Source organism: Pimephales promelas, chromosome 18 (assembly GCF_988280905.1).
Source record: "Pimephales promelas chromosome 18, fPimPro1.hap1.1, whole genome shotgun sequence".
In the NCBI taxonomy this organism is placed as follows: Eukaryota; Metazoa; Chordata; class Actinopteri; order Cypriniformes; family Leuciscidae; genus Pimephales; species Pimephales promelas.
Window position 1 is genome coordinate 7,119,297 of NC_142786.1, and position 13,706 is coordinate 7,133,002.

Consider the following 13,706-nt stretch of genomic DNA (forward strand, 5'->3'; position numbering starts at 1 on the left):
TGGGCAAGGTCATTTTAAATTTGGAGGGGGAGAGTCAAAAACTATTACATTTATTATAAAGTTATTATAATAATAATTGAATAGTTATTTAATTTATTAATAGTAATTTAATTAAATTTACATTTCAATTATTTTTGCTTATTTATCCTTTCTACATAAACCTGTATGATAATTGGTCTGATTTTATATTTCCATTTTGAAATGCCATTTTTTTTTTTTTTTTTTACATTTTCCTGTGGTACAGTTTATCTCTCTTAATAATATAACAGGTGGCACAGCCAGATTCATTATTAACTATAACTAAAAACATAAACTAAAAAAAATAACTAAAATAATCTATAACTAAAAAAAAAAAAAATTAATAAAAATCGGCTGGTTGCCAAGACAATTCTTATTTTTGTTTAGTTGAAGTACTACAATAATTTAAAAAATGAACAAATAAACTAAAAAATTTTTAAAATAAAACTACAGACATTATTTTTTTTATTTTACTAATAATCCAATCAACATGCTCAAAGCGGCTCATCACGCTCTCCCAGCTAATTAGGTAGACCTATAAATCAATCCAAATATGCAAAAAAGGTCTGCACTCTAAAATAAACTTTATTGTAAACAGGAGATAAAGATAAATGTTTCGGCTCTTTGCCTTCGAATTAAATATTAGTATGTCAGTGATTCTAAAATACCACTGAATAAAACTACTTTGTCCCTGCTAAACAAATAGTCCTTTTTTTCCAGTTTTGAAATGGAACCTGGGGACAAAACACTCAAATATTAACAGATAAATGTTTGTTTAGATCCATCTACCCTTTTGCCCTGCTCGGTGTTGACAAGTAGCCTACACACATTTGTTCTGACCAATATAAGCCAAGATTCAGACAGTAAAGGATATTTAATGTGCACAGACTCACAGATCAAAACGTAAGTGTTTGTCTCTCATGTCGTCATTAATATTCAGTACAAAGTACACATCCATTGGTTTTCGTTCCTTTCTGGCATGTATAGTAGCCTCCTTAGATCTTTTTTTCTCTCCTTCAGCGCAAGACGGAAACATGAAGGTTTTGGCTGTTGTAAGTTTAACTGCATTTCTCTGCTGCTACGGTATGTTGTTTTCCTTCTTATTGTGGTTGAGCAATTAATATCAACGAATGATTAAAATTGAATGATTCTGTCTTTGTTTAGAAGGTGTGCAGAGTGCTAAACTATCATATCGTGACTTGAGAGATCAAATCCGCTACTCTGGGACTGTAGTCTTTATAGACTTCCTGGACAAAGTCAGAAACGTTACAGAGAAAATAGTGAGAGATGATCAGTTCAGGAAATCTAGGTAAGACGGGCGGTGGATAATGTAGGCTACCTTAAAGTGTCTGCTACTGATATGCAGGTTCAACAGCTTCCTGATCATAACCTTTTTATATTTTTACAGGATCACTGTCCAAAGATTGGTGAAATCATTAAGAGAGTTTGCAAAACCAGTGAAAAATACAGAGAATGCTAGCGGGAGCCAGAATAAGTCAGATTTATTTATAAAGTAAGTCTGTTCAACGGTCTTAAATGCAATGATAGTAATGTTATGTTTATTCTAAGCACAAGTCATGAATATAAATCTCAAATGAACCAGTTGAAAAGTTAGCATGATTCTTAATAGTGTGTCGTTACCTGGATGTTTTATGATAGAGTTCTTTGTCCTGAGCAGTGAAACTGTTCTACAGAAAAGGTCCTGCACCTTCTTGAACCCCATCCAACACTAACTGTATGATTTAGGGATCCATCTTTTCACACTGAGGACCCTTAAGGAAATACTTAATTACAAAAGGCGCAAGCGTTCATTGATGTTCAAAAAGGCAAAACGAGTGTGTAAACTTTGGTGTGAATTGTTTGTTTTGTTTTGTTTAGTACAGCCCTTAAGAAGCTTCAGAAAATATTTAATTGTCTCCTTTATTATACATTTATTTAAAGGAGTAGTTCACTTTTAAAAAACTTTTGCTGATAATTTACTCACCTCCATGTTATCCAAGATGTCCACGTCATTCTTTCTTCAGTCGAAAAGAAATTAAGGTTTTTGATGAAAACATCCCAGGATTTTTCTCCATATAATGCACTTTACTGGTAACCAAACAGTTCAATGTCCAAAAGACAGTTTCAGTGCAATATTTCAGTTTTTCATGTCGTTTGGTGCATTCAACGAACGAAATGAACGAATTGACTTGGAAAAAGATTCGTTCATTTTGATGAACGAGTTTGAAGAGGGGAGTCATCACAGAACAGAGCAAGGCGAGCATTTGACCATTTATAAAACTTAAACTTTGTTATTATTTTTTTTTTAAATGAGTGATCGTTTCGCTTGATAAGACCCTCTGGAATCGTTTAAAGCCCTTTGAACAGCTTGCAGTTTGCACTAAAACTTTCTTTTGGACTTTGAATCGTTTGGTTCCCATTGAAGTCCATTATATGGAGAAAAATCCTGGAATGTTTTCATCAAAAACCTTAATTTCTTTTCGACTGAAGAAAGAAAGACGTTGACATCTTGGATGACGTGGGGGTGAGTAAATTATCAGCAAAAGTTTTTTAAAAGTGAACTACTCCTTTATTTAAGTCACATTTATTTATATACAGCACTCTAAAGATCATCTCAAAGCAACTTTATTTTTAATAAACAGGAAAATAGGAGCGCTAACGTAAAGATAATCAATTATTAAACCCAATTAAATTTCAGCTGTAAAGCAGATCTTCAGAAATTAGTGTCACTGTTCTCCTCAAGTCAATTCAATAACAGTGTCAATGTTGCAACGTTCATCAGATATTAAACCATTTAAATTCAGCTATAATCATCTCTATGGAAGACAATGGTTTCATTATTTAGCTCAATTAGTGTCATTATCCAGCTCAATTCAGTTCAGTTCAAATTTTGTTCTCCACTGATAGTGTCAGTCCAGTTAAATCGATAATGTCACTGAATATTAATTGTTTAAAATAAGAAAAATTTAGACCAATATCTTTCCTCTGCTTCCGCTATTGTTACAGTTGTGGTGTAGACTCACTCTGCTATTCACTTAGAACAATTAGAATGACTTTTAGAATCTCATGGTTATAGTTAGAAATGGTCCCAATTAGTAGATAAAGAACAAATTTGTCTTGTTTTATTTATGTAGGATTTTTAGTGATTATATTTTGTTCTTTATTTACAGGACACGTTTTCCGTTCATGGCTGCTGGTACATTTGCGTCATCGTTCAAGGAGATTTTTGACAAAATGTTCTTTCCGTAAGAGCTTTACCATATTTACACATTCTTAAAACACTAAAGGATCTTGTTTACTTCTGACAAGTTCTCTAAATCCCAATATAATACCTATGAATGTGCTCTACAGGTATTTAAACATCTACCGTCAGAGCTTTAAAAACGAGACGATGGTGGAGATCTGGAAGTAAGCATGAGTTCATTGAGAGTGGAGAACACTTGTCCAATATGTGATTGTGCACTGTCCTTACAAATCCACCATCCACACCATGTAACTTTTGTTTTGCTCTTCATTGATTTATTCATCTGACTTGTTTATTACAGAGAATTGGAGTCATGCTATTTTCCAGGAGCCCCTCCAATCTACAGTAAACCCATGGAGTTCTTCAGTTACCTTCTGGCCAAGGCGTAGGACCTCTCTATAATTTAATTTCAACTTGTTTAATGTTGTATTTAAAATATTATCAGCAATGAGCTATGCACAGATTCTACGGAGCGCCTAAAGAGACATGGTGAAGGAAAACTTATGAGATAGGAGGAAAAATAATGTCAAATCTTTTGGGTTCTCTTCCAGAGGTTTTGTGAGCGAAAGCAACGTGACTTGAAGGAACAAAACGTTTCTTGGGGAAACTCAAATCTTTTACGAGGGAATGCAACAATTTTGCGAGCGAAAGCAAAGTTTCTTGGGGGAACGCAAAACTTTTGTGAGGGAACGCAAAGGTTTTGCGAGCGAAAGCAAAGTTTCTTGGGGTAATGCAAAAGTTTTGCCATGGAATGCAAAGGTTCTGTTAGCGAATAATGAGTTTCTCAGGGGAACGCAAAACTTTTGAGGGAACGCGAAGGATTTGCGAGCTAATACTGAGTTTCTCGGGGGGGAGCGCAACGTTTTTTTGGGGAACGCAAAAGTTTTCCAAGGGAATTTGGTGTTTTTTTTCCCAGAGAAAACAAAGTTTCTTTGGGAAACTCAAAATTTTTGCGAGTGTAAGAAAAATTTCTAATGGGAGAACGCAAAAGTTTCTCGAGGGAACGCAAATGTTTTGCGAGGGAAGTCAACAGTTTTGCGAGCGAAAGCAAAGTTTCTTGGGGGAACGCAAAAGTTTTGCGATGCAATGCAAAGGTACTGCGAGCGAAAGCAAAGTTTCTCAGGGGAACGCAACATTTTTTGAGGTAACGCAAAGGTTTTGCGAGCTAATACTGAGTTTCTCGGGGGGAGCACAAAGTATTTTTGGGGAACGCAAAAGTTTTGCGAGGGAATTTGGTGGTTTTGCCAGCGAAAGCAAAGTTTCTTTTGGGAAACTCAGAAGGTTTGCAAGTTTCTCGGGAAATGCAAAAGTTTCTCGAGGGAACCCAAAGGTTTTACGAGTGAACGCAAAGTTTCTCAGGGAACGCAAAACTTTTGCGAGGGAACACTAAGGTTTTGTGAGCGAACTTTAAGTTTCTCAGGGGAACCAAAACTTTTGCCAGTGAATGCTAAAGCATTAGCCGCGTTTCCACTGCCGGGCCAGGGCCGGGCCGTGCTAGTGCGTGCCAGGGCCAGTCGCGTTTCCACTGTCACTTCCGGGGCTTGATCGGGGCTTCCTCAGGGCCAACGGCCAGGATTTCTGGCCCGTCGAATACCTTGGGCCAGAGGGGGCCAGCTCGGGCTAGAGGCGTGCTCAAGGTAAAAGGCGGAGTTTATCGGTGTTATGGAACGTTATGATCTGAAGCAAGCTGCACATAGGGGTGTCCATGTTTAACCGATTGACCGTTTAAAATTGCATAACATTTTAATTTGAACTGTATGCCTACAATATATAGGCTATATATAGCTACATATCGACGAATTTTCAGATATTTGTTTGATTTTTTTGCCCCTTAAACATTTAAAATATTTGACAAATTAATATGAAAAAAATATATATTTTACTGGTTTTCTGAGGCCAAATTAGAACCTGGAAATGATATTTTCCCTGCAGTGATTTATAGGCTATAATAAATGTGTCTGATAATAAAATAATATAAAATAACGAGGCATTAATTGTTTATTAATAAACTATTGTTTTCTAAATGATTTTCGGCTAAAAACATATCTCCATCTCCGGATGCACACTTAGAGAGAAATTAAGCTACATAAACATAGATATTGGCTTTCGATTCGAATTTGTTCGTTTTAAATTGGACATTTAAAGCTTTAAATGTCCAATATAAAACGAACAAATTTGAATGCGGTGGCTGTTTCAGGTCTCGCGCTTCAGTTCACGGAGATCATGAAGCGCGCCTTGATTAATTGTTAAAGCACAACGTTTTCTTGTTATAAATAAATTTATTTGCGAATAATGTATTATTATTTTCTGTATGACCAGAAATTAAAGAGTATTTTAAGTTGTTTCCACTGAAAGAAATGCAATGAAACTGTTCACATGGGCGTCTCGCAGCCATCAGTGCATGCTCCACACACACTGGATATGCGCTGATATTTGTCAAAAATATTGTGTTTATTTGTGCTCTGTTCCTTTTTTGGATAAAGGCGTCTTCTACATATGCAGCCTAATAAAATGTTACAATAATGATGATGATGGTTATTATTATTATTATTATTTGCAGACACGGAGTTTTTGTGAAATGGACGTTTTGCTTATTTTCAATTGGCAATTTCAGTTTGAAGGGATGGAAATGTGGCTTTAACTGCTCCGTACTTGCCGCGTTTTATTTCTATAAATAAATTTCGTTTCAAATGGGGTCCAATCAGTTAAAGGTGTTAAAAATTTTTACTCTGTATCTCGAGGTTGCGGCGCGCACACTATGCACCGAGTATTAACCGATGGGCCTCGGTTAACGATTAATGAATAACTTGAAAACGTGCCCGCAGCCCTAGGCTACTTGTTATATCGCGCAAAAAATCGCTGCTTGAAATGGAGAATCGCCTGTACTGGTCTCGGGACACTATTGCAGCCACTACGGCAGTTGAGTTAATATACATGCTATCTTCCTAATTTAAAAAATAAATTAATTCATAATACCCGCTGAAATGGGTTGGGTTTTATGACGTTTGATCCAGAAAGGCGTGTTAGGGGTGGGGTCTGGGGCAGCGCTGTGGGGCTACTGGCCCGGCAGTGGAAACGCAAGCCCGGTGCTTGAGGCCCGAGGCCACTAGCTCGGCCCGGCTCGCTGTTAGCTCTGGCCCAGCCCTAGCCCGGCAGTGGAAACGCGGCTATTGACATATATTTTTTCCTCCAATCTCAAATTTTATCCCATGACCATGAGATTCTGTGACGATTACACCGTGTCAACACCGGACGCAACCGTTGACGTGTTGCATCTCGAAAAAGTTACCATTACAAATGCATTTATCATTCCTATTAGAAATATCGTGGGTGTATGAAGTATGTCGTAAATTGAACGAGGCATCAGTTTACTGTTGGGAACTTGTTGTGTCGCGCTATGCTGCGCCACGCCACATCCAGTGTAGACAGTATCTCTGATTTTAATGGTTTCTATTTTCTTTTGGCGCTTCGCGTTGCGCCGTTCACATCCAGTGTTGACACGGTGGTAGTAAAACATGCATTGTACTACAAAGTAATTTTACTTATAGTTTTTAAGTATAGCATATTAAAAGGTGACATTCTGTATTTTGACATTTAAAAGGGTGGTGAGATCCCGGCTGGTGAACATGCTTGAAGCTGGGGTGGATATTGTTTTGGACATCGGAAAAATAGATTTGAACCAAATTCATGAGGAGTAAGAGCTGTTTTAAAGCATTGCTGTTAAACCAAATAACAACTATGGATTAATGATGCAGTAAAATGGATCCATTTTATATTATTGTCCTCCAAACAGTGTTAAGTTAAGCTAAAATGCACACATAAGCCCATGACAAAAAATAATTACATTTCATAAAGTGTCATTTTAACCACTTGTTATCTCCCCCGAAGAGTGCAGATTGTTTTGGATCAGATTAGAAACAAAGCCTTTGAAATTTCAGTTTTGGAAAGGCAAAAAGAGAAGAATGATTTCCTTATATCATTAAGGTAAGAACCTTTGTTAATATTAATTTCAAACTTCAATATTTTCTAAAAATTCTCTAAATTCTCTTATGCGTTTTCTAGAACCGCATCTGGACTGATTGTTTTTTACTGGGATGAAGTTTTGAAACACACTGAAAGTCCGTCGTTCCATGCGAAATACTTGGATTCTATGAAGTAAGACTATGCTGCTGATTGACAGGTTGATAAATATAAAGGAATATGACCATTAAAAAAATGCCTGAATTTTGTGTGTTACAGGCAGTGGGCAGAGCTGATTGAGTTGAGAAACGCAAGTGAAAAGTATCATGTGCTTTTAGACCCGGATACAAGACATGGGTTTTTGAAGTAAGGAAGACATGCTCAAAATGTTGAATATTACAAATGTCAGTTAAACCACTACATAATTAATAGTTATACCTTGGCATTTCTCATCCTTTCGGGCAACTACAGCTATTTCATAATTATCATTAAAATCACTTGAACGATTATGATCCTTCTATTGTGTTCCCCCGAGAATTGTTTTTTTTCTTCTTTTCCATCACAAAGGTTTTTCGAGTGAACGCAAAGTTTCTCTGGGGGATGCTAAAGTTTTGCGAGTGAAAGTCGAGTTTTTTTTGAGGAATACAATACTGTTGAGAGAGAAGCAATTTTTTGCAAGTGAACACAAAAGGATTATATATATATATATATATGTATATGTATATGTATTTTTTAAACCAATTTTTTTATATATTTTTTTAATTTATATTTTTTAAATACTCCATGTCCATTTATCCCTCCTGGAGTGCCACGGTCCTTTGTATTTAATTAAGGTTTTGCTCCAACCTTAATTAAGCACACCTATAGTCACAGCCCTGCTTTTATTCCCTTTAAAAATCTAAATCATACTGTGGTTTACAGTTCTTAATTCATTGTAAAGTACATCTTCTCAGGACTTATTGATTTTATTATTAATTTTATTTAAATATTAAGTAATGAGGTCACGTGTATACTCGTAGAGTAATGTACATCGAGCGTGGCTCCAACAATCAAAATCAAGGGCTGGAATATTTATTTTTACTTTTTACTGTAACTGTATAATAATAGTAATTCCAATTTTCGTTTCTAGTTGGACTAAACTTCATTTGGATAAATTCTTTGACGCCTTGCAACTGGAATATTACAGTCGTGGAAATGAAGCTCTTGGTTTGGACCGATTCAATCAGTCTAACTGGCAAGTGGACATCTATACTTCATAAAATGAATTGATTATGATTAATGAATGTGTAACCATGTATCTTATACTTTTGATTTGATTTGATTTGTGAGTAGCTTAAGAAAATTACAGTTTGTGATTCAAAAGTTGTTAATCTGTTGTTTCAGATTTTAATGACACGAAACATGTAGATATACTTCATAAACATCTGTGTGAATTGATTTGATAATAATGACTAATCAAAGGTAAAACAAAGATGATCCCTCCATCTTTTCAGGGCTATTGGCAAAAGCGCTGTTGTTTACACTCTTCCTGTTTATGAAAAACTTTCTGAAGTTGGCTTTGGTATTACTGAGATCAACAGGTTTCTGAACAGAGTAAATCACATAATTCTTGTTCTTGAAGGGGGTGATAGATCACCCACTTACAGGTAAGTAACATTAACCATGGCTCATGTTCAATTATATCATATTGAAGTAATATGTTAATCTTAAAATAGTAAGACATTGTTTTGATTTGTTTCTCTCTGTCTTGCAGACAGACGTATTTGGAGAGCGGCATTAGGGTCTTTTTGGATGTACCTAGATTCTTAATTATGTTGGAGGAAACCAATTACAAAGATAATCCACTATTACTGCCTTTGTGGTAAGAGAAAGTAAAAAAAAAACCCAACAACAATCAAACAGTGAATAAATTATCTTGATCACCTTTCAATAAAGACAAGTTGTATGTTCTTGATATATATTTATAATGCTTTTTGCTCTGTATGTAATGCATATATTTAGTAATACTTTACTTGAAGGGGTGTGCATAAGACTGACATGACACCTTCATAACCATGATTTGACATATACTACCGGTCAAAAGTTTTAGATCGGTAAGATTTTTTTATGTTTTTAAAACAAGTCTCTTCTGCTCACCAAGACTGCAATTATTTGATTTAAAAAAACAGTACTGTGAAATATTATTAAAATTTAAAACCGCGGTTTTCTATGTGAATATATAGTGAAGTGTAATTTATTCCTGGGATCAAAGCTGAATTTACAGCATTACTTCAGTCTTCAGTGTCACATGATCCTACAGAAATTATTATAATATGATGCTCAAGAAACATTTATGATTAATATCCATGTTGAAAACAGTTTTTTTTACATTTTTATTTCAGGATTATTTGATGAATAGAAAGTTCAAAAGAACAGAATTGACCTGAAATGGAAAGCTTTTGTAACATTAATCACTGCCATTCAAAAGTTTGGGGTCAGTAAGAATTGATTTTTGATTTTTGGGGGAAAGAAATTAGAAAATACTTTTATTCATCAAGGATGAGTTAAATTGATCAAAAGTTACAGTAAAGACATTATAATGTTAGAAAATATTATATGCTGTTCTTTTGAACTTTCTATTCATCATTGAATTTTGGGGGAAAAAATTCACGACTGATGGTTCAAAATGGTACACGACTGTTTTCAACATTGAAAATAATAATTTATGTTTTTTGAGCATAAAATCAGCATATTAGAATGATTTCTGAAGGATCACGTGACACTGAAAACTGATGTGTAATCAGCAACAGTAATGATGTTGAAAATTCAGCTTTCAAATTACATTTTAAAATATATTAAAATAGAAAACAGTCATTTTAAATTGTCATAATATTTCACAATATTACTGTTTGTCTTTTTTTTCATCAAATAAAGCAGCCTTGGTGAGCAGAAGAGACTTAATTTAAAAACATTAAAAAATCTTACTGATCTAAAACTTTTGACCGGTAGTGTATGTCTTGAATATGAAGTAGGGTTTATGAAGTAAGTGTCTTTCGCTCAATAATGACATTTTGAATGCAAATATGAAATTGTTTAAGATGTCTTTGTTATGACTTCTTGACATAAAGCATAACATCATAACCTGTCAGTGTCTTTGTCATGACAACTTGAATTAATTTAAAATTAAAAACATTTATGTTAAAAACATACAATTAAGTTAAACTGTCATGTGATTGGCTTTGACACTGGCTGTCATGAGGCTGTTATAACTGTCACTGTGTCATGAATATTTTTTGTGACCTCAACTACAGTGGTACTAATTGAATTTGTCATTAAAATGTTATAATGGCTTCATGACAGCCAATGTCAAAACCAACCACAGGACAGTTTAATGTAATGTTAACCAATAAAGCTAGGTGGTTTCTTAAGTTTGATAATTAATCTGCTATGTCATGTTTATGACAGGTTGTGTTGTCTTAGTTATGTCAAGTTGTCATGACAAAAACACTGAAAGGTTATGATGTATTGGTTTATGTCAAGGTGTACATTACAAAAACATCTCAAACAATGTCATATTTACATTAAAAATGTCACAACTGAGCGAATGACACTTAATGACAGTTGTCACAAACATGCATAAAACATGTGTCATGTCATGATTATGAAGGTGTTAGTCTTATGTACACCCCTTCAAATAAAGTGTTACCATATATTCCTCTTCATAACCTTCATTTGTTTGCTATAGCGTAATTAGGAGAGCATTCCTCGAAGTTTGGCCTTCATTTCTCTTGATGAATATCAGAAATGAACGATGTCCACACAGACGTTATGATGAAACTGAACTCCAGCAATCAGTGAAGTAAGTGAATGCTACTTTTATCCACTTTATTCTTCATATGTCCAGTTTTGAGAGTGAGGAGTCACGTGCCGATTTTGGCGGGGTCTGAGCCGGTCAGCCATGATGGTAGGAGACGCTATCGGTTGCTAGGGGGCAATACCTTCAGAACGTCACAGAGGCACAACTAAACTTAAAAAAAAAAAAAAACGTGAAAAAAAACCTGACGATACTATTTAAAATGAACATAACTTAATATTACTCGTCGTCCGTTTGTTGAATTGTTGTATACAATCAATGTCACGTTTGCCATCGTGTGGATATTCGGGAAAAACTGAGCAACCTCTATGTCTTGTAGTGGCTGTGCTGAGTGAAATCTGAATAATTCCCTTCCGAATATCACAGAGACGGAGTGAGTATTAGCTGTCCATGAGCTAGCAGCAGGATCAACTTTGACTCTCTATGGGATTCTCCCTTGACTTTATTGGACTTTAGCGGCGAACACACACTCAGCAGAGTAAAAGGATATAAACGCCGAAAAGCATAGCAGGAACGGCGGCTAAAGGTGGCGAGATGAAGACTAGCGTCTTCAGGTGCAAAGGCTCGTACCGCAGAAAGCTTTTCTCAGACGGTGCGGCTTCTTCAATCCAGATCCAGCGATGAAAAATCAGATTATATCAGCCCATCGAGCTATATTTATAGGCCTAGGCCACGCCGGCTTTGGCGGGAGGTGACAGTGGTCACGAAGTGCCCCCATTGGATCTGACGTCACCAAGGGCCTCTCTCCATAGGCTGCTGCAGTTGCCGCAGGACAACCAATAGGCACGCAAGCCACCTTGCCTATGTCTACATGCTGCCGCAATGTGTTTTACATTAGATCATTTTTGGCTTCAATATCTCATAGAAAAGAGGTTTTCCCATAGCGTACGAGAGAATCACTCGTAAGAGAACTGGTTAAAACGCTGCCTAAATCTGAGACACTTTGTTGGCTGAAATTTAGCATGTTCTTGTGTATGATTTTTGCATTCAAATAAACAATCAGAAATGGTATAACTTATATTTTACAGTGAATGGAATCAAGAGAAGAGCGTCATCATTAATGAGCTGTTGAAAAGTAAAGCATTTACCCGAAAGCAGCTTGAAGAAGCTCCAAAGTAAGAGGAACAAGAAAGATCAAGTGTTATTTTAGGAATTTTTTGTTTATGAAGACATGTTGAGACATGTAGTCTCTTCACTCCCCTTTTTGATTGAATGATTTCAGCTTTGTTTGATCTTTTTGAAATAAGTTTATATTTGACAAGTTATTTTTTGTTTGTTTTTTGAATCATGAAGGAACTTTGTTCAAGCCAGTCATCAAATCGTAAAGAGACTACAGCAGTATACTTTTCTGGTTGATGACTTTGAGAAAATGATTGATCCAACTGCTATGTAAGATTCATAATTTTCATACCATATTTGCATTTGAACAGAAGCCATATAGATAAATATACATTTTTATTCCATCTTCACAATTTTTATTTTTCCCACAGAGCCTTCGAGAGGTCAATGCATTGCACAAACATGTGGATTCATGATGTCTGGGATTTACTAGTGGAGTAAACTCTCCTAAATGTCAGGATTGTATTGGGGCTTGTTTCCACCACTAAAAAATGATTATTAATTAAATTGCGAAAGTCGGTAATTGCGACTTTTAATTTAAAATTTTTGACTTTTTTTCCCCAGAATTGCAAGTCCGAATTGTGATGCATAGCCTAAACTCACAATTGTGAGTTATAAAATCAGAATTAGCAAGATATTAACTAATAATTCTAATAAATAAAGTCAGAATTGTGAGATATGAACTTTCTATTGTGAGTTATAAAGTCCCAAGAATAAAAGTCAGCTCACTATTCTGACATTTTCCTCCAATTGCATGTATATGTCCCACAATTCTGAAAATATCTTGCAATTGAAAAAAGAAAAGTCAGAATTGTGAGATGAAATTCCCTTTTTATTTTTGATTTCATTTAATTGCAGCTGCTGTTAATAGGATTATACCAACAATGTATTATTAACAGTACGTAACTTGCTGTTATTGAAATGAAAAAAAAAAAATAATACCATCATTACATTAGTAAATACTGAGTAAAAAAACACATCTGAACACATTAATCAACCTTTGGATCTATATTTTCATGTGTTAATTTGCACTTAAGTGTAACTCTCCCACTTAATAGTAAGTGTCTTTAACTACTATGTACTAACATTTAAATTAATACTTTGATACAGTGCACTTATCATACTAGCTGGTCTCCGATAGACAAGTGCAAATTAAATAAAAAATACTAATCAAAAGTGTGTCCCTGCAGTATGAAATAGTGATAATAAAACTAAAATTGATTTTATACTGGCATATATTGGTGAATACTTTGTTACACTGACCTTATCAAAATAACTTTTATGTGACATCAATTTATGTAAATTTAAGACAAATTGATCTAAAAAAAAAAAGGTCTATTTTTCGAGTGTAAGCCCGTCTGGATCGGCCCAATGGAGGCATCCGATAGAACAGGTGTAAGTCTGCACGTTACTGTCTTTCAGCATAAAATCAATTTTTTACAGTGTAGGCACTCCGCATCATGTATTTTATGCATAGACTGTAAAAAATAGAGTGTATAAAATAGGCTAATT

General features: G+C 35.1%; 1 protein-coding gene across 3 annotated transcripts; it reads left to right on the top strand.

The window, feature by feature from the left end:
• Window positions 1-811: 811 nt before the first annotated feature.
• On the top strand, window positions 812-13,428 carry LOC120483796 (uncharacterized). 3 transcript variants are annotated; one of them, XM_039679026.2, is made up of 18 exons: window positions 812-921; window positions 1,039-1,101; window positions 1,183-1,327; window positions 1,427-1,531; window positions 3,189-3,263; window positions 3,370-3,426; window positions 3,564-3,647; window positions 6,864-6,956; window positions 7,151-7,246; window positions 7,325-7,417; window positions 7,502-7,588; window positions 8,352-8,456; window positions 8,716-8,868; window positions 8,976-9,083; window positions 10,947-11,060; window positions 12,104-12,190; window positions 12,369-12,464; window positions 12,566-13,428. In XM_039679026.2, exons 2-18 carry the CDS (start codon window positions 1,053-1,055, stop codon window positions 12,633-12,635), a joined length of 1,617 nt encoding a protein of 538 aa, XP_039534960.2. In that variant the 5' UTR covers window positions 812-921; window positions 1,039-1,052; the 3' UTR covers window positions 12,636-13,428. The 3 variants fall into 3 exon arrangements, with proteins under 3 accessions (XP_039534960.2, XP_039534961.2, XP_039534962.2); XM_039679027.2 differs by having other exon boundaries at window positions 1,186-1,327; XM_039679028.2 differs by lacking the exons at window positions 1,183-1,327; window positions 1,427-1,531 and having other exon boundaries at window positions 830-921.
• The last annotated feature ends 278 nt before the right edge of the window (window positions 13,429-13,706 follow it).

Excerpts from the sequence above, each read along its gene's own strand:
- LOC120483796 (XM_039679026.2), top strand. The coding sequence starts at position 1,053 with ATGAAGGTTTTGGCTGTTGTAAGTTTAACTGCATTTCTCTGCTGCTAC. Across the intron at positions 3,264-3,369 it reads TTTGACAAAATGTTCTTTCC|GTATTTAAACATCTACCGTC; the intron begins GTAAGAGCTTTA and ends TGTGCTCTACAG. Across the intron at positions 9,084-10,946 it reads CCACTATTACTGCCTTTGTG|CGTAATTAGGAGAGCATTCC; the intron begins GTAAGAGAAAGT and ends TGTTTGCTATAG.